Source organism: Globicephala melas, chromosome 9 (genome assembly GCF_963455315.2).
Source record: "Globicephala melas chromosome 9, mGloMel1.2, whole genome shotgun sequence".
In the NCBI taxonomy this organism is placed as follows: domain Eukaryota; kingdom Metazoa; phylum Chordata; class Mammalia; order Artiodactyla; family Delphinidae; genus Globicephala; species Globicephala melas.
Genome location: NC_083322.1, coordinates 95,989,558 through 96,010,590, shown reverse-complemented (window position 1 = coordinate 96,010,590; position 21,033 = coordinate 95,989,558). Strand labels below are relative to the sequence as shown.

The following is a 21,033-nucleotide window of genomic DNA, read 5'->3' as shown; positions in this document are numbered from 1 at the left end:
TTTATCCATTCACCTGCTGAAGGATATCATGGTTGCTTCCAGGTTTTGGCAATTATGAATAAAGTTGCTATACACAATCCGTGTACAGGTTTTTGGGTGGACATATTTTCAGCTCCTTTGGGTAAATACCTTGGAGCGAGGTTGCTGGATTGAATGTAAGGGTCTTCTCCCACCCACTTTTCAAGGTGGATCTCCCAGCTTTCCTGTCTCCGGGAGGAGATACCATAGGATATATCTCCTGATGACCCTTCCTCCTGTCATTCCCTCTGGAAGGTGTGCCTTTCATTCAAGGTCTGATGCAGAGCGCCTTCTTCCAAGAAACTTCCTTAGCTCTCTTTCACCGGAAATGCTCGTTTGCACCCTCATTCTGATGGCATCACATGTATTGGTCACAGCCTCTTCCTGTCAGAGTTGTCATGTCTGGGTCTGTCCTGGCTGCACTTCAGGGTTATGTACGCCCTTGAATGGTGCATACAAAAGACCATTTCCTTGTGCACTTTTTGGATGGAGAGTCCCAGCACTTTTGTGGGTGTGACTGTGGCCCCGAAAAGATTAATGACTGATCCACACACCAGAAAGTGGAGTTCTTCGAGGTTGGGAGCTGTCATTTGGATTTTGGGTGCCCCTTGCACATTGTAGGCACATCATGGATGTTTGTTGAATTCCCAGGCTAAGACCCGCACCTTCCCGCAGCCCATGCAGTGTGGGAAGATAGCAGCAGTCCAGTGAGCCGGCTTGTATTTTGTGGATTGAAATTCAACTAATTCCCATCTTCTCTTCTTTCGTCTGAGTTGTTGGTGCCTTTACAGCTCTCAGTACCAGGACAGCGTGTTCTTTGCGTTTTGAACAAGGCTCTCTGGGGCTATAAAAGTAATGACAGGTGAGACCATTTAGTTATGCATCATTTAGACTTGAAAGTTGGCCTCATAGGCATGTAAATATTTTGAGCCTTGGCTTGTAAAGGTTTCACTTCCACTGATTTTGGAACTCCCCTTTAAAGATTGTTTTCCTAGTGGCATTTGGTGAAGTTGAAGTGCATTTCCATTTTGCCAATGGGAACATTTTTTTAGTCTACTGCTTTTTCATTCTTTATTTACCAGATTTTGCTGTATTTCTGCAGAATGTGTGGTACAGTACTGGGCGGATGAACTCATTGCAGGATTGCTGTTTGATTTTAGGTATTCAAAACCTTTGACCGCATGGCCCGTCAGGATGATGAAAAGAGGAGGAAGGAGCTGGAGGAGAAGATCAGGAGGAGGGAAGGGGAGGAGGCCGCGGCCGAGCAGGAGCCAGTCCCAGCCCCGGTTCAGGAGGTGGAGGTTGACTCCACCACAGACTCAGGCGGCCCTCAGGAGCCCCCCGGCCCGCAGGACGCCGTGCAGGAAGTGGCCCACCGCGCCAGGGAGGCAGAGCCACCAGGAGCGGATGCTGGCGCTGCTGAAGTCCCAAGGAGCCCGCCAGCTCTTCCCAAGTAAGAATTTCTACTTTGTGGCTTCTTTCTTTTCTTTTCTTTTTTTCATCATGGTTTATGACAAGATATTGAATATAGCTCCCTGTGCTATACAGTAGGTCCTTGTTGGTTATCGATTTTATACATGGCAGTGTGTACCTGCTAATCCCAGACTCCTAACTTATCCCCACCTCCCTTTCCCCTTTGGTAACCATAAGTTTGTTTTCTGTGTCTGTGGGTCTGTTTCTGTTTTGTATATAAGTTCATTTGTATCTTCTTTTTTTTTTTTTTTTAAGATTCCATATATAAGTGTTATCATATGATATTTGTTTTTCTCTGGCTTACTTCACTTAGTATGATAATCTCTAGGTCCATCCATGTTGCTGCAAATGGCATTATTTTGTTCTTTTTTATGGCTGAGTAGTATTCCATTGTGTGTGTGTGTGTGTGTGTGTGTGTGTGTGTGTGTGTGTGTGTGTGTGTGTATCTCACATCATCATCCATTCATCTGTTGATGGACACTTATGTTGCTTCCATGTCTTGCCTGTTGTAAATAGTGCTGTAGTGAACACTGGGGTGCATATATATTTTCAGATTAGAGTTTTCTCTGGGTATATGCCCAGGAGTGGTATTGCTGAATCATACGGTAACTCTATTTTTAGTCTTTTAAGGAACCTCCATACTGTTCTCCATAGTGGCTGCACCAATTTACATTCACACCAGCAGTGCAAGAGGGTCCCTTTCCCCCACACCTTCTCCAGCATTTGTTATTTGTAGAGTTTTTAAATGACGGCCATTCTGACCTGTGTGAAGTGATACCTCACTGTAGTTTTGATTTGCATTTCTCTAACAATTAGTGATTTGAGCATCTTTTCACGTGCCTACTGGCCATCTGTATGTCTTCTTTGGAGAAATGTCTATTTAGGTCTTCTGCCCAGTTTTCATTTGGGTTATTTGTTTTTTTATTATTGAGTTGTGTGAGTTATTTGTATATTTTGGGAATTAAGCCCTTGTTGGTTGCATTGTTCGCAAATATTTTCTCCCATTCCTTAGGTTGTCTTTTCGTTTTGTTTATGGTTTCCTTTGCTCTGAAGAAGCTTATAAATTTGATTACATCCTATTTGTTTATTTTGCTTTTGTTCCTTTTGCCTTGGGAGACTGACCTAAGGAAACATCGCTAGTTTTATGTCAGAGGTGGCCTCTTTCTTGCTTGACATCTGGTGGTTGGGTTTGTCCCTAAGTGGGTCTTACTTGGTAACACACTGACTCTATTTCAGCATTTAGTTAGCTCTTCATGTTTGCAAACGGCCTTACAGTGTGTAGGATGGGAGGTCAGCTGGTTTCAGTATTCTTCCTTTTTCTCTCTATAGGGTAAGGTAATAATCTGCCCACAGTCAAACAGCCAGTAAAGAGCTAGACCAGAGTTAGAGCGCTGGGCTCATAGAGTTATGCTTTCCCGTGAGACCTGCCTGTCTGTGTGTCTTGACTCTGTTTTTTCCCTGCAGGAGCAACTGCTGGGACATGGGCCCACAGTCCTCTTGGTCTGATGTACACCCGAAGAGGTTGTCTGGAATGGGGGACTGCGGACCCAGAGTCCCCTCAGAGCCTGCCACTTAGTAAATGTATTACCTTGGGCAAGCTGCATCACCTCTCTGTGTCTCAGTTTTCTCCTTTGTAAAGCAGAGATGATAATAACAGCACCTCCCTCAGAAGCTGTTGTGAATATTGAATGAGCCAAGGGTCATGCAGCTGATGAGTGGTAGGGCTTAGATCAAGCCCTGTGCTGTACTTGTCCTCACTTTTCAGGAGTTCTGCTTCCTGGTGCTTCCCTGCCCCTGTTTGGGTGAGAAGAGCTGATGCCTCCTTGTGTATGAGCTGTGTCAGTGTCTGAAAGACAGCATGCTGCTCCTGGCCTGCTCTGTTCTTAGGCGAATCTGCTCTCTTCCCTCTTTCATGGGACTGTTCCCTGCCCTCTCCTGGGTTTTCTCTCCCCCTTGGCCCTTCTCTGACTAAACTTCCCTTCTGTTCTTCCCTCTCCTTGCACTCTCCCTCTGACCTGTTTTGGGGACTCTTTGAATGTAGTTCCTAGTTAATGAAGCAAAGTGGACAACTTGGAGTGGCATAAAATGCGGAGTAGGGGGAAAATAAACTTTGTGGAGATAGGTTGGGGCAAGGCTGCAGAGTCTCAAAGTCCAAGTTCGACTGCATGGAGGGTCGGTGCCCCTAACCCCCTGTTGTTCAAGGGGGGTTAACTGTACATGCAGAGAAAAAGCCCAGAAGGAAATACATTATGAATAGTGGTGGAATTGTGAGTGTTTTTCATTGCCATCGTTGTCCCTTACTGTTTTTTCTAATTTTTCTACAATGAACTATACACTTTGCTTTACTAATTTTTTTGCATTCTTTTTATAATTTCTAAAAACTCTATTGAAAGGGGGGATTTGTTTTTAATTCCTGAGTAATAGATTAGAATAGCTGCCTTGTTATCTTGTAGAGACCCTATTTTTTATTCTTGGACCAATGAGTTGTATCCAGGTTAGTATCAGCGTTAGTTTTACTAGTCCTGCCGTGGTGTAAGCATAGACTGAAGACTTGGGTGTGTTCCAGGAAACCTTAGTTTGGTGCTGCAGGCTCAACGCGTCCATGGACTGAACCTTCTCAGCCTTCAGGTATTCACTGGTTTTCTATGAACAAAACAAGAAATTGTGGTCCACATCTCTCTAGTTCCATCTGAAAGGCTGTTCTGTGGCAGATCTGAAATGGAACATGAAAGCCATCCTTATCTTTGTTGTAGCTTTTGTGGCCCCCCAAGTCGCTCCAGTCAGTGCCCAGAATTGCTTATCCTATAAACTGTAGATCTGGGGGTTCTGTTAATTAAATAACTTAAGATAGTTGTTCTTCAGGTGACCACACAGAAGCACTGCCTTTGTGGGGCACCCTGTCCAAAAACCAGTTACATACCTAGAATCTGGGTCTGACGTTGCTGACTTCTGATTACTCCTGCTTGCTACCCATTTGCTGGTGGTTCTGCCCAGGATTAGGTAGTGGTGATGGCAACTTCGCTCCATCTACAGGCAAATCACACTTTGGAGTCAACCCCCTGTCCCCAGCCTAGGCCCTGCCAACCGTGGGTTAAAGTTTTTGAAGTGTACATTTTCATTTATACATAAAATTACAGATTTTTACACATAAAGCCACATGCCACCACCCTAGTGCTCAAAGTGCCCAGTTTTATTCCTTAGAGATGAGAGAATTTGGGTACACAAAAATTTCCTTGTCCATACAAGATAGCTTTGAGAGGTGCACATACTCTGCAAAGGAGCTTCACAGTTTATGAGTTATCTGTAGTGAAGATATTGTAAAAAGTGCAGTGTTTATATTGTACTTGACCCAGTGATCTGTGCTCAGAGGACTTCTAGGGAGCTGGGAAGCTTTCAGAAATGCTGATGACATTACTAGTGCTGTGGAAGGAGAGAGGGATGCAAAACCAACAGCATCAACGTCCTAATCACTAAGTCGGGCACCTCTCAGAGCTGTTGGTGGGGTTTGCTTCTTGGGTGCTATCTGTGTCTGGTCCCGCTTCGGTGGCCATAGGTCCTGCAGTTTCCCTCTCGATCTGCAGGTGTCGCTGTAGGCAAAACAGTGATAACTGCATTTGCTTGTGCTGGGATGCACAAGCAGAATGTACAAAAGGCTGTGCCACCTCTGGCTTTTGCCCTTATAAATCACAAACAGGATTCTTTAAAAAGAAGAAAAAGGAAAGAAAGTAGCACTGAGAGTAAATTACAGTTGGCGCTGAACAACACAACCTTGAACTGCACAGATCCACCTATACATGGATTTTTTTCCGTAGTAAACGGTACAATACCACAGAATCTGTGGTTGGTTGAATTGTGGATGTGGAACTGTGGATACAGAGGAGCCGCTCCTGCGCTGTCGGTGTTGAATGGTGGTACATGCCCTGAGTCCCTCCTGAGCTACCCCTCTGTCCTGCACAGGGAAGCAGACAGCAGGGCCTCGTGAGAAGGGGGTGTCATGGAACTACTTGATGTGTTGACCCATCTGGTGAAGTCCTGGTAGAACAAGGGTGTGTTAGAAAGCTGCTCAGTGCTTTCTTTTATTTTGGGTGGCATGGCCTTTGTGTCCAGCTGTTACAGGGATCCATCTTGGGAAAGGGATGGTGTAGTTTGGAAGAGAAGTTTCAGATTTCTAATAGTATCCTCAGCAGATGCTTCATCTTCATCACACCTGGTTCATTTGCCCCAAGCACAGAACTGTTCACGTTCTTCAGTGCTCTTGTCCACACAGCAAGGCCTTCCAGCGCCTCTGTCCCTCTGCTCCCTGCCACAGGTATCCGCGTCTCCTCTGAGCCTGGGTTTCATCTTACATCTGTTTATGGCTAGTTCTTACATCTTTCATTTTTGGGGCAGAGACTTACTCAGCCCCTCTCAGCTCCCAGCTGTGTGTTAGGTGAGCATCCGATGCGTGCTGAGTTCATTCCTTAGTGCCTCTCCTTTGGTTCTACTCACCCATGTCTCGTGATGTCTGTGGCTTAGATGTCCCTTAGGCAGGCTGTCACAAGAGCCAGAAGGGTGCTGCTCTCTGCTGGGGCATCCTTTCTGTGTGCAGCCATGCTGCCTGAGAGCTGGCTTCCTGGATTTGTCTCTAAATGGGGTCCTTCCTTTGTTGGTCCCTGCTTTTTCAGGTGCCCGTTGCAGGAGGCCCTTTGATAGAGTCACGTGGACATACCGGAATGCTACCCCAAATACCCACCCTGTTGGCTTATGGTGAAGATTGACTGAGGTCAGTGTGTAAGACCTGGTGAGCAGGATTCCTGGCGCATAGTGAGCCCTCAAGTAGGTACGAGCTGTTCTCAGTATTGCTTTTCTTAACTTAAACAAGAACAAACTGTTTTTCTTCCTCATTATGCTCAGTGTAGACTATTTGGAAAATAAAGATAAGTGTGTAAAGAAGAGAAAACGTCCTACCACTCCCTATTAACTTTCTGGGATATTTCTACAGTTTTTTTCTATGCATATAAACATGTGCGTGGGTATGTTTGAGCGCACACACACACACACACACACACACACACCAAAGTATGCTTATAAAATTGTCTTACACTGTGGCTTCTGTTTTGCTGAACATTGTATGCTGAACGGTTCCTGCATCCCTTTTGCTGATTTTGAATTCATGTTGTACACTGTTGAGTGTTGTGTGCCCAAGAGGTTCTTTTGCTCAGATGAGGTTGTTGGCTGTAATCATGCACTCAAGAGAATAGTAAACAGAAAGCCAGCAGTCCAGGGATGTCTGCCAGCTTTCCCCCACTGGGGCTCTGCTGGGCCTGCCGGCCTCAGGGTCTGTTTTCAGTCTCATCTGGTATAGAAGCTGTTCTTTCACCCAATTCGCCCTGAAACTGCCCCTTCTCTAAGGAACCTCAGGTGTAAGTGGCCTCAGGGATTTGATCTAAATCACAGATGAGGAAAGGTTGTTTGTTAGAAGTATTTTTTTTCCTCTAGAAGCATTGTGTTTTTGTTTTCATTTTGCAGTTCATTTCTAGCTTATAGGCTTCATTTTTAGAAGAGATTGGCCTGTATATCTTACAGCGATGACTTATGTTGAGTTGGTTGGATACTGAAGCCGGATGGTAAAAATGACCTGGCGTCCTAGCCTGTGAGAGTGAGCATGTTTTTGGGCCGGAGGAGGAGGCCAGTGAGACTCCCCCAGGGTACTCTTCCCCCTGGGAAGTGTGTACTTCCAGATGCCAGAGCCCAATCGGCTTCCTTTTAACAGATGGAGAAATGGAGATGAACAGTGGTGAAGTGCTTTGCTTGAAACCGTAGTTAGAAAGGAGGGCCAGAGTCATGGGGAACTGAAGCAGTTCCCAGTGCGCTTAGAGGCCCAGACATGGGTATGTTCGCTTTGCTGTTGTTAAGAAAAAGGAACTATTACCAGAACTATCTAAGAGATACTTTTCAAAACTAACACAACCAGTATCTAATTGAATATTTTTCTATGTCACTAAAGAAGTATAACTTTTTATGCTAGCTTTTTTTTTCTTTTCCTATTGAAAAAAAAGGTGTATGCACCTTGTGGAAAATGTATTAGGCTGAATTTAAATACAAAGGTGAGTAGACAGAAGAATGCAGTGAATCCGCGTGTACTCACTGCCAACCCTGTGAAGTACACCCGGCCACTTCTCCCCCTCCTGTGTTATTCAGAAGCAAATTCTACCTCATCATTTCCTCTGTAAATGTTTTCAACCAGTGTTTAAACTTCCAGTTTTCTCATAATGTTATAATTTTTTTAAAAAAAGTTTACATCTATAATAAGGCTCCAACCACATATCACTTTGTAGCTGACTCTCTGTTTCTCTTGCTTTTATTCTCTCAAAATTTATTTGTTAAGAAAAAAATCAGGTTGTTGGTATGTTGAGTTTCCCACTCTCTGACTGTTACGTGGTGTAGTAAATTGGCAGTTGGATTTAGGGTCAATACTTTTGAAAGTTATAAGCCTGTGTAATGAAAGTGAATTCTCCCTAAAGGCAGCCATTGTGCGTACTTTTGTAAAAGTTTTCTGTTTTATAAACTTTTTATTTTTCATATTCGTTTATGTATATTTTCTCTGTTGTATACAGTATGCTGTGTGTGGACTTCTAGTTACATCCCCCCGAGCAGCTGACAAGCAGCTAACAAGGAGGCAGTCTCCCTGTTGCCAGGTGCCATTTTTCCTGCTGTGCGTTGTATCTGTCCTCACATCTGTGGGGCTTTAAGATGCTGATTCCTGGGCCTGCCCCTGGAGATCAGATTTAACTGGCCCAGGTGTGACCATGTGTCAGGATTTTCAGAAGCTTCCCAGGTGACTCTGGCTGTAACCAAGAGTCAGACTTGACTACAGTCTTTCTCTCGACTCCCTCAGAGTTCTATCCTGTGGATGTGGCGTCATTATTTAGTGAGTCTCCACAGGCAGTGTTATTAGGTTGTTTCCAATCTACTGCGGTCACAAATGATGCGGCAGTGACTGTGCTGTATGTGTTTCTTGGAACATGTGTATGAATATCTGTTGGACGAATTCCCAGAACAGGAATTACTGGGTCAAAGGGTATGAAGTGTGTAATTTTGATGGATGTTGCTAAAGTGGCCCCAGAGAGATTGTACCGGTTTGTTCTCTCACTGCCAGGCTGTCTGATGGTGGGTACCTGACCCACCCCAGGTGCCAGCCAGCATCCCTAACCCATTTCTTGGCTGCTCTTACTTTTGCTTCATTGGTTTTATTTGAAATGCCATTCACTGTGACGTATGTTGGGTTCTGATTGGCTCTGTGTATGTTTCTGTGTTTTTTTCCTTTTCTATTCCATTTATTCATAGATAGTAAACCATTTGTTCTATTTGTTTGCCAGTACCAAGCTGTTTTATTTACCATAGCTTCATTATGATACATTTTAATACTTGGTGGGACTAGTGTTTAATCCCTTGCCCCCAGACTTTTCTGGAAACTTTTTCCATGTGAAAATTCTGTTGAAGTTTTCATTGGGAATACATTAAATTTATGTTTTGAATTAGAGAGAAATGACAGGTTTACATTATTGAGTCTTTCTGTCTAAGAACAGGGTGTATTTTATTTATTCAAGTCTTGTTTTATGTTCTTCTGTAGAATTTTAATGTTTTTATTCAATAAGCCCTGTACACCGATACTGAATTCTCTATTTTCTGATAGTTTCTCTGTTGATTTTCTTGGATTTTCTAGGAATATAGACTCTTCAGTTTTTATTATAGTATTTTAGTGACAAGTATATTCAGTAATAAATACATTTTTAATATTTTGAATTTTAAATGTAACTTCATTTTTTTTCTCCCTCTCAAAATGTGTTGCCCCGAGCACCTGGAAGGATGGAGCTGACACTAGCTGCAGAGGGAAGGGGTCGGGGGCGGCTGGTTCTGAGGCTGACAGGTTAGCCTTTGGCCACAGCGGGGTCTCCGGGGTCCGAGAAGCTGTGAGCCATGTAGGTGGAGTCCGAGGGGAGCAGGACTGGAGGTGGGAGTTTGAAAAACATCGGCATATCAGTGGGTTTAAAGGCACAGACTGGATGAGGTCACCGAGGCAGTGAGTGTATATGGAGAAGAGGTCCAAGGATTGAGAGCCGGGGGGTCGTACATGAGGTGAGGCGCCGTCTGCCTAGGGGGCCAGGAGAACGGGGTGTGTGACCTGGGGGAGCAGGCCCGAGCAAGGCAACCAGGAGAGTGTCCTGTCACGCGGGAGGAGGCCAGTGGTGACACGCGCTGCACCGTCACATGCGCTGTTACTTCACCCTTCGCTTGCTCCCTGCAGCCGTCCAGCCCTGAAGTCCTCAGCTCGCTCGTCACCCCTTTCCTTTGGGATACACTCCTGACCTGTCCTCTGGTTTCTGTTTCTGCGGTTGGCTCACCTTGTGGCGGGTGCTTCTCTGGCCTCTGGCTCAGACTGCACCCTTGTCTCTGGCCCCGGGTGGCGGCTCCCGTGTGTGTCCCCGTGTAAACTGCCTATTTTGTATCTAGTTCTCTCACCGGGGAAACCAGGAGGAGGGCAGTCGGCAGAAAGTGCAGCTTTTCTGTTACTGTGTGCACCTTGGTCTATTTATCTTGTCCACTGTGTGTCCAGTGCCTGGAACGTCCCTGGCGGCATAGTTGGCACTTAGTAACCAGCTGAGTGAGTGTGTGATTCAAATTAAAAGTCATGTGAAAAAATGATAAACCTTTGAATTTTAACATATCTAATGAATTCCATTATCCAGTAACATTCAGTTTTTCTTGAATTTTCATAGTTAGGGCTTTCACATCTTCTATGTACTGTTCATCCCTGTCTTCTTTTAGGGCAACTCAGTGTTCTGTAAACTCCCTAATTGAGTCCTGTGTGGTCATAGAGCCCTGAGGCCTCTATCGTTTCCCTGTCTCTGTACTGAAGGGCCAGGCACTCAGCTTCCCTAGTGGCGAAGAACCCTCTAGGGACGGAGGCTGGGACTGGGAGTCAAGAGCCCTGGTGTGAGCAGGTCTTGGGCCCTGTAGGCTGTACTGCAAGGGAGTGGGAGCAGGTCTGAGTTTTTTGTCTCTTTTTCTTAAGCCAGGGAACCTGCCCTCCTGTGGGTAAGTGGAGTCCTGGGAAGGCCTCTGCGTACAACAGGTGAGGGCTCAGCAGTTGGCTGACGTAGGGCTGTGAGGCACGGGTGGCTTCATCTCCAGGCTCACTTTGAGAACCCCTGGAGTAGGATGTCTGGGATGACTCAGCTCTGAATCCTGTGTGTCTGGTTGGTTGTGAGCCTGGGTTCTGAGTATCTCTCGAGGGTCAGGTCCGTGGCTTCGACAATGTGATGGAATGGGGCCAGTCCTTAGCTGAGCAGGGGCAACCACGTGTTCTCGCATATAGCCCTCAAGATCCATTTATTTTGTGGTCTCTAAAGAAAACTTTCATTTTTAGATAATTAAGATCTGCCCCCAAAAGTTGCAAAAATCATGCACAGGACCCCATACATCCTTCTCCCAGCATGCCAGATGTCTGTGCCTCCTGTAACCCGGGGCTGCTGTGAGCGCATCTGAAGACCTTGTTCCAGTTTCATCCATTGTTCCAGTAGTGTCCTTTCTCCCGGGCCAGCGTTGCATCCGTTGTCGTCACTGCATTATGGGCACGTCTCGTCAGTCTCCTCTATCTGGCACAGTTTCTTAGTCTTGTCTCTCATGACCTTGACCCTTTTAAGGAGTACTGACTTCTTTTTTTCCTTGGTAGAATGTCTCTCAGCGTGGTTTTGTCTGATGTTTCCTTGTGACCGGCTAAGGCTGCTGCAGTGGCTGCTTTTCTTCTGTGCTAAAGAGTTACTATTTTCCCTTTTGTGATTAATAAGTGTCTTGTGTGGAGATACTTTGAGACTCTAAATATCTTGTTTCTTCTCATACTTTGCCCACTAATCTTAGCAACCATTGATTATTCTTGCCTGAAACAGTTATTGCTGTGGTGTCTGCCAAATTGCGATTTCCTGTTTATATCCTTCTTTCTACATTTATTAATTGGGATTATATTGCTAGGAATGGCTTTTCTTTCTCCTCCACTCACTCACTCATTCATGCACTTGTTTGTGTGTGTCATTGTGTCCTTACAGATGTTGACTACATAGTTATGGCCCCACTGTCTTGGGTTGTTGCTCAGGGTGCCCTTCAAATGGGCTTGTCCTTTTGACATGTTCGCATCATTTTTTGAGCACTCCTCTGTGTGCTTGCACCACAAGATGTTCCATGTCATCCTGCTGTGAAGTCGGCTTTTTCTCCAAGTGGCCTTCGCTTTTTTTCTTAAATTTAAATTTATTTATTTATTTTTGGCTGCGTTGGGTCTTTGTTGCTGCGTGCGGGCTTTCTCTAGTTGCAGTGAGCGGGGGCTACTCTTTGCTGTGATGCGCGGGCTTCTCATTGCGGTGGCTTCTCTTGTTGTGGAGCACGGGCTCTAGGTGTGCAGGCTTCAGTAGTTGTGGCATGCGGACTCAGTAGTTGTGGCTTGCGGGCTCTAGAGCGTAGGCTCAGTAGTTGTGGCACGCGGGCTTCAGTAGTTGTGGCTCGCGGGCTCTAGAGCACAGGCTCAGTAGCTGTGGCGCATGGGCTTAGTTGCTCCGAGGCATGTGGGATCTTCCTGGACCAGGGCTCGAACCTGTGTCCCCTGCATTGGGAGGCGGATTCTTAACCACTGCTCCACCAGGGAAGTCCCCAGCCTTGGCTTTTGATTGGAGAATGGTCTGAAATCAAGGATCTGGGCACCAGGTGTGCTGTCGCTGCTGGTGTCCTGGCTTCTAGGCCTGTTTTATGCCCATTTCCTGGTTACTTTACCCTCTGAAACCATCCTGCCCAACTTTTCACTTCCAGTTTTCTTTCCTCCCTTTTGAAAAATTCATGGTATGGATTAAGAGTGTGAATCTCGAAGTCAGAAGCCCTGCATTCAAATGCCAGCTCAGACCTTGCTGAGCCATCTGGCCTTCAGGCCTTAGTTTTCCCATATGTCAGGTAGGGGTGATGATTCTCAGCTTAAAGGGTTGTTGTGAGGGTTAAATGAGAGAGTAAAATGAGAGTGGTCAGCACACGCTGAGTGCTCAGTTGGGTGCTTTCATTCAGCAAGTATTTATGGAATGAATGCTTGTGTAGGTTTGTTTCAGGGCCTGGGGCATGTGGGGTTTGGGAGTGCCAGCCTGGTGGGGCCTCTGGCCGGCTGGTGCAGGGGCAGCGCCTCCGAAGCCTCCTTGATCCCGAGCTGCTCTACAGCTGGAGGGATGCGGGGAGAGAGGAGTGGGTGCTTCGCTGTCCCCAGTTAAAGGAGCGGTCCTGGTTCTAGCAGTATGTTCTGCTTCTGACAGCAAGCACCCCGCTCATCGCCCATCTCTGGGTGGCACTGTCCTGTGTGGGGTTGGAAGGAACTTCTCCTCCTCTGGCGTAACCTTTCTGCCTTTCTTGGCCGGTTCTTCCGTGGAGTGGGGTGTGGCTCGCAGTAAGTGCAGCCTGGGGGCTGGTGAGGGGGGCAGTTGGAAGGAAACCAGCCAGCGCCCCTTAGTTTTCTGCAGGGGTGGCCACGAGCCCCCCAGATGCTTAGACAGAATCTTCTCTGCGGGGGAACGGCAGGAGGGGTGGGAGACAGGTCTGGGCTGGTCCCCCCACGAAGCCCTGTGCCTTGGGCACCCGATCCGCCCCTGCCAGTGTCCCCGGGCAGGAAGACAGGCTCCCTGAGAGCTTTCTGTTCTGCTGCTGCTGGAGCGTTGCAGTAAGTGGGTAGGTAGGACTAGCTGTGACCTAAAAACACTTGAGCATTTTCAGGGCGTCCCTGGGGAAAGCTGAATAAAGTAGGAGGAATGTCATTTCAGATGCTCATGTTCTCCCAGGAGAACAAACTTCCAGGCCTCTTCTTGCCTCTTGTTTCTGAAGGCAGTGCTGCTGACTCTGTGAGCCTGGTGCCTACAAGCTGACCTTGTGACCTTGGTACCTACGGGGTGACCCCATGACCCCAGTGCCTGCATGCTGACCCCATGACCCTTGTGCCTATATGCCTGGCAGGATGGGTGCTGCACAACACGGTGCAGTGACAACTGGTTTCCTAACTTGCTTCGTGGGACCGCCCACCCCTGCCCACTCTGTTGGGTCCGGAGTAAGAGAACAGAAAGAAGTCTCTTCTCCTTCCCAAGAAAAACAAGTCCCAAACTCTCCAAACAACAAAAGCAGCAAAACTCATGGAAGTACCTCGCAGAGCTCAGAGTCAGGAAGGAGGGGGATGGTTGCCACACAGCTGATGTGGGGTGTGGTCCCTGTCCTCCAGCAGGTTGGCAGTGCCCTCTTAGCGACACAGAGTAGATCTCACTGTTACCAGCAGTTTTCAGGTTTAGGCTGAAATCTGATGAGGAGGATGGTAGGGAGAGCCCTGCGAGCGAGGGTGGCCCTGGGCCCTACAGTCGCAGTTGGCTGCAGGGTAGAGGCTGTGCCCCTGGGTCCCATGGTCGTTTCTTTACAGACTCTGCCTCCTTGTGCCAGTCTCTTCCCCACTTTGTGGCTTTGTGGCCAAGCGCCTTTGATTTTGCTGCTGCAGCCTTTACTTAGATCTGTCTCCCTTGTACCCCTTTAGCCCTAGAACTTCCTTTTTCCTTAAAACCATTTTTTTACTGGTGTTTTGAAAAATGCCGCATGCAGATGTTTAAAGAGATCGCAATAGCAGAAAGGGGGGCCGTGGAACATCAGTCCTCCTCTCACCATGACCCCACCTCCCTGTTCTGTCTGCAGAGAGGCCCCCCGGCGTGAGCCTGTCACCACAGGGACACCACAGGGGAAGTCTGTGAGGATCCGAGGGTACTTATGTGCTCCTCTCCCCTACTTTTTAGAAAAACAGGTTGTATGTTTTAGAGGAGTTTTAGGTTCCCAGCAAAAGTGAGCAGAGCACAGAGTCTACACGCAGCCCCGCTCCCACACGCACAGCCTCCCTGTGTCACCATCGTGCCTTTCGGGGTGATTTCCTGGGGGGATGGCGCGCTGTGTACACTGCTCATCCCTGGCTTTTTTCACACGGTGAACCTTATAAATGTGTCCTCTTCGGTGCTCTGTGTGCTTTGGAGCGGCCACCTGGCGTGTTCCTCTGTGTAAACTGTGCTCAGTGACTCTGTCTGCTCCGTCGGCCTCGTTTCTCATGGAACTAGAGGAGAACAGTGACTAAACAGACTATGAGATTCTAACAGTCCTAAAAATACCTTCCGAAGTAATGTGTATTCACTGAGGAAAATGAATGAGGGGGCACAGACTGTCCAGAAGCCCAGGAGTGGGCGTTGCTTTTTTTCCAAAAGGCTTTTGGTTCATAGAATAAAAAAGAATGAAAGCTGACACGCAGATTTGGGCATCTCCAGTCGCGAATGTTTCTGTGGCAGGTGTTCTTGGAGCATCAGTGACTCACTGGTCTGCGCTGTGGCACTGTCACCTGGTGGTCCTGGAAGAGAGAAACGTGTGATTTAACCCAGCATTTACCAAATCAGTTAGACCACAGGGCCTTTTCCTTCCTTCCTAATTGGCCTGCTGTCACCTTGAGGGACTTTTTTTTCGGAGGAGCCTGAAAGGTTATAGAAGTACTAAGTTCTCATTTATTTCATCCAGAAAATATATTTCTTTGAAGTTTTTCATTAATTTTAATTTACACAATAGTTAAAGAGTACACTCAGAAGCATAGGTAAATCTCAGGCCCCCTTTGACCGCCCCGATCGCAGTTTGCTCCCAGAGGCAACTGCTCTTCTGGAGCTCACCTTTTGTGTTTGTTTTTTTAATTTCAGTGATCACAGGTTTTAGTTTCTCAGATGGCTGGTTGAGTTTTCGGAGTGCAGTGTCCCTCCCGTCACTTGGAAGGGTGATCGTGTCTGTTGTGGAGTCCTGGTGCCCGGTTCCCTCCGTGGCTCTCAGCAGCACTTCTTTCCCTGTAGAGTTTGGTGGCCTCCGCCCTGGGAAGGGTTTGGTGATTCCTGATTTTGTGTTCATTTTTGTGCTTGAGACTCCTGTTACCCTGTCTGTGAATGCTGTCACTGTTCCACACCTGGTCTCTAGAAATTTTTAGGCAGTGGCCTAGGGTGTCCTGCGCTGGTTGCTGTTCTGCAGGAATGGAGTTCCACTTCCCGGCTGTCACCAGACATGTCCCCACACTCTCTGGGCTGGGTGCCACTTGGTTCAGATTTTATATGTGTTGGGAAGGGGGCAGGAGGTGGACTCGTGGCCCTTCTGTTGTCCTGCCTTCAGCACGCTGGCCCTCCTTATTTGGGAGAGACCAGAGCTGGGTCCATCTCTGCATCTTTGACCCCTCCACGCAGACCGGGGCTTGAAGCCTCCTGCTTGGTCTGTGGCCTTTCTCCATTCCACTTAGTCTCATACACATTCATGCAGGTATGTAAAATACTTCCCTGAAGCCGGGTGGCCTCCTCCCTCCCTCCCTGAGGCTTCGAGTCACTCAGCCCCGTCTCAGGACCCAAGCTCGTTGGGTGCTTTCTCTCCGGTCCCTGTCCTCCTGCAAGCCTCATGCTCTGCACTTCAGACTTCTGCCCAGGGGGGCGTCTCCTGCTGTTCCCCCTCCATCCTCGGCTCATCCCCTGATGTCTCTGTGGACCTTCCTTCCCCTCACAGGAGGATGCTGCCCCTTGCACGCCGGCTCCTTTTCTGTTGGCCTCCCTCTCCGGCCTGTGCACGCTCGCTCTAGTGCTGTCCAGGCCGGGCCTCCCTGAAGTCTCTCAGGTGCATTTTCCCAGCATGTATCACTTTCTGCATATCAGACTTCATTCGTGTGTGTAAGTACGACATAGGCTTGAGGGGTGCACCCTGCAACTAATTATCCGAAGCAGGTTGTAAGTTAGAAACCCAAAAGGTTATCCTGCCTGAACTGCCCCCTCCACGTGCAGCCTGGCCTGCTCTCCTGATTCTGGGGAGGGAAGTACTCTGGGCACCGGCGCTGCCTCCGTCCACCTGCTCAGCAAGGTACCATCTCAGCACAGGGCTCACCCCCATCTCTGCTGAGGAGTCGGGGCCGCCCCTGCATGCTGCTGAGGGCCCCCCGACCCCGTGATCTTCCCTCTGTCCCTAGTCACCAGCTCACCTGGGCTCAGACCTGGAAGGCCCCTGGAATACTTGGTAGATTTAGCCACATACTGCTTAGTAGTGGTTCTTGCAGGCCTGATGGTGGTCTGTTCAACCACCAGCAGGCGAAGTAATACTAGTTAGCTCTAAGTCATGAGGTTGAGCTGGAGCCCACCAGACACCCCGGGCCTGTCTTACAGTTGAGGCTGCTACCCCCTCAAAGCTTTCACTTCCATCCCTGGGCAGCTTCTGGCCGACTCTAATTCAGAACCGCCTGGGGAAGGGGGTTCGGAGAGACGGGCCCCCTTAGCCAGGGTGGCACAGCACACACATCTGTTATGGGTGCAGTTTTCAAGTGCAGTCTGGTGTATTTTTACAAATGAGCATTGCCGTGAATCACCACCCAGAACAAGATATTCCCAAACGAGAAATAACTGGAAGTTTCCCCACGCGCTCCTTCTGTGTGCCACCCACTCCCTTACAGTCGCTGCATATGTGTGTGTCCGTGATTTTGTTAGATAAGCCAATGACATTAAGGCTGCGCCGTCTGCATTCCTACTGCGAGCCTGTCCCCACAGCTGGGCAGTGGACTATGTGTGCCGAGCTTTTGAATTTTTACTCTTTGGAAGATGAGATACACTCATATTTTAATGTTTATTTCTTTTATCATGTGTGAAGTTGTATGTAGTGTCATGCATTTAAGGGCTGATTGTATATCTTTTTTCTGAGAATACTGTATGTCTTTTGCTCATTTTTCTGTTAGGGTTTGTTACTTTTTTCAACTTTTAAGAGCTCGCTCTCTGTATTGGGGAAATTAGACCTCTATCTGTAATATATTATAAATATTTTCCTCCAGTTTGTCTTTTGACTTGGCTTATGATAGGTTTTGCTCCAAGCAAAACTTTTTTTTAATATTTAAAATGTTTGTTTCATAAACTTTATCAGTTTTTTTTTTTTTTTTTTTTTTTGATTTTGAGTTAGAAAGCTTTCCCTGTGTTGAGTTCAGGAAGGATTTCACCCATTTTCCTGTGGTACTTGTGTGCTTTTTTTCTATAGTTCTGTGAAAATAACCCTTGTGTAGTATCATTTTTTATATCTATGCCTCTGATCCATTTGCTCTCTTTGTACGTGTGAGGTGTGGATCCAGTGTTACCATTTCCGAAATGGCTGTTCAGGTGTCCTTATGACATCTGTTAGGGACCGCGTTTTGCAAGAGGACTTGACAGGTCTGAGCCCCAGGGGATGTGAACCTTTGGCTCAGCCTTGGTCCTCCCTGAGGCACTGGTGACACTGCCCGGGTCCGCACATCGTCCAGAAGGCGTGTCCCACGGGCCACTAGACTCCTGCTGAGCGGTGCTCCTGCCAGGGAAAAGCTCCCTCACTTCCCTCTTTTAGGGTGCCTCTGAGGCACCGCTTCAGCACCTACTCCCCGAACGTGTCTGAGCGGACTTGACTGCTGAGCCTGGGTCAGGGACAAGGCGGTGGCAGAGCTGTGTGCCTGTGGACAAGTCACAGTTCTGTCCTGGATAAATGAGGGGATGGTGCCGGATGATCTCTGCGGTCCTTCCAGCCTCCGCTCTGTAATGCTGGGGGCACAGCATTTGCACAGAGCACTTGTCCTGCATGGAGCCACAGCGTCCCCTGAGTGTGGCCCGAGCCCTGTGCGTGCTGCTCGTCGGGGGCACAGGGCCGGCGGGTGGCTTTGTCTGTGGGGAAAACCTGTGTGGCTTGGAGCCTCACAGCCAGCTCCTTGTGTTGTGTTTACTTTTCAGACCCGTAAGTTTATATCAAGAGGTGACTCTCTGAAGAGTTGCTAAGCGTTCATTTATTTAAATAGTGAAAACTAGGTTTCCTCCTAAACTTCTTAACCTTGCCAGACCATGCTCCATGTTTGTAAGAAATATTTTGTGCCACTGCATTTGACTATTCTAGGTGAAGTCTACCAGTGTCGCTTCAGTAGCGCTGTGCTGGTCATGAGTTTTCAAAAAGGTGACTAACTTTGAGCCCAGAATCAAACAGATTCACACACGCTTGTGTGCCTGGAAAATTCACAGTGTGATGAGACCAGGCAAAAGATTGTTAGGGTTTGTATCTAAAATTGAGCTCTTTTCCAGGCTCAGATTAATTATAAACATGCTGCCACCTGCCTGCTGTCTAGAGGGACGTGTAGAGGGGTGTGGGTCAGAGGACAGTGCATAGGGCCCAGTGTCACCAGCTCCCTCCAGGCCGCCAACACTCCACGGTGTCCCTCCCTTTGAGAGCTGCCCATCAAGTAGGACTTTCCTGGTTTCATGTACATTTAAACAAGTGGAGTAATCTGCTTTAGGGTTTCTTTATTCCACTAGAAGTTAAGCTTATATTTTGATCAGTTTTTCTTACCTAGGACTTTTCCTGGAGACATGACCATTAGAGGATTTTAGCAGGTGAATTGCATGTGTGTTAATTTATTATAGGTTACATTTGTTCAAACTGTGACTAGAACCCTGGAAATTAGTTTTTGTTGAAATTTTAGGGCCATTTGTGCAATGTTTGTAAGCAAAATATATCGAGCCCTTTGACTGAGTAACTTGAAATATGCTCAGGGATCTGGAGGTAACACACATTTCTCTTTGTCTTTCCCTCTCTCCCAGGGAGTGTGTGTGTGGCTTTATTTTTACAATGCTACAGAAAGTCTCCTAGGGAGGCCACCTGTTCACGGACATCTGCCTGCACAGCTGACTGGTCTGAGCACTGATGTTGTTTGCTGTAGAAGTTGTCCTGTCATCACCTGTTCATTGCAAGTGTGGACAGCTTCCATGGGGTCACGGGTTCGGGGCCGGCTGCCGAGGAGGGTGGCAGTGCCCCCAGGAGCCGCCCTGTCCCACCTGTCTGGGCTTGGCTCCCAGGCTTCCCTTTTCCTCAGTTTCCTCTGTTCCGGCTGCTGGGGCTAAAGGCATGGCCACACTCCATTCAGAGCATGGCCCAGTATGCACTCACAGCTGTGGGCGCCGGGTTCTGACCCTCAGCGCTGGGGGTGGGTTGTCCTCTGCCTTCCCACACACCCCCAAGGGTGGGAATCAATCAGGCCAGTGACGGGAAACTCCGGTTATTTGCAACGCCTCTTCCTTTCACAGACCGCTCTGATGTTAGAGGAGGTGTCTGTTCACGGGCCTACCCTTCTCCCCTCGCATCCACATGCGTGTTTGTGTCTCTTGTGTGCTGTACCAGGCCCTGCTGTAGGTGCTGGGGGGACAGGGGGTGCTTGCAGGCTCACGGTGTGGGGACGGGGACAGACAGCTGTAGTCCAGTGTGCTGAGTGTAAGGAAGAGGTCAGACAGCTCCCTTAGACATCCGAAATGCTTCCTGGTGAGGGTGTGCTGGCCAGGGCTCCGGGAGCCAGGGGTGGGGGCTTCCCAGTCCTCCAGCCTGTGTGGCGGCAGGCAGGCAGGCGGGCGGGCACGCCAGGGCCCTTCCCCGGAAGGGTGCAGCCTTGAAGGAGCTTGTGAGGCGGGTAGGGTTGCGGCCAGGCTAGTTCTTGGGTCTGCTGTCTGGGGCCACCTAGGATGTGTGGGCGTGGAAAAGAATCATGATGCAGTTCAGATAGACTTTAACAAAGACTGAAAGTTTTTCCAAGAAAACTAAAATCCCTTATTGCAAATTTTGTGAAAAGTATAACGGTCACAGGTTGGGTAGTGGAATTACTTCATGTGGAGTGTCTTGTGGTGTTTATGAATTCAGTGTAAGTTGCAGTTGTTTCATCCTCCATCCAGTACTTAAACTTTTGATCTCCCTTTTCTTTTTTCCCCCAAAGTTAAAGCATCAGGTCCTTTTCACCTTTATTTTCATGCCACAGTCGTATTTTCCTCTATTTCTTGGAGGTAGTTGGTTCGTTAGTGTCCTTTGGGGAGAGTGTGTATGGGTAGATTTGAAGCCTCAGGGGTCATCAGTGGTGAAAGTTTTTTTCCTGTGGTTAGTCTAGCTTTGGTGGTGGTGAATATTACACATACTGATGGTTTTTTAAAAAGGGCTTGTGGTAGAGTCTGGTATGCTGTCTGTAGAGAGTCTTGTGGTGACGGGATGGAGCACGTTCCTATTTCTCTGTGTTTTGCCTCTTCTGGGACAGGCCTACTTGGTCGTCATGGATAACAAGCAAGTTTTAAATTTCAGTTAAACATGTGTGACAGTACCTTACAGCTTAATTTGCATTAATTTAATTATAAGAAGGATTACATTTTCTGTGCAGTGATTTAAAATTGGTGTTTCCTTCTGTTAACTACTCCAGTACCTGGAATCTGGGTATTTCCCTTCTGTAGAGTTTCACAAATAAAACTTAACGTGTCTTCTTATTTGCTGCTTTTCTTTTTCCAGTTGATTCATTGAACTTTGTGCAGGGAGTTTGCCACATCTATCTTGAGTTCAGTGATTTCCTTTATGTTGTTAGATTTTAGAAATTTCTCTCTCTTTTCAAGTCGTAGGTTGGATGTACCGTTCCACTGTGTACAAGGGGCTTGAGGCTGT

The 21,033-nt window shown here is 47.7% G+C and overlaps 1 protein-coding gene across 1 annotated transcript in view; it reads left to right on the top strand.

Annotated features, from left to right (window-relative positions):
* The window catches only part of NUDCD3 (NudC domain containing 3), a 73,085-nt gene that overhangs the window by 4,880 nt on the left and 47,172 nt on the right, over positions 1 to 21,033 (top strand). The window contains exon 2 of the mRNA XM_030871222.3: positions 1,179 to 1,471. Coding sequence (XP_030727082.1) covers positions 1,179 to 1,471 — 293 coding nt within the window. The remainder of the gene's footprint in view (positions 1 to 1,178; positions 1,472 to 21,033) is intronic.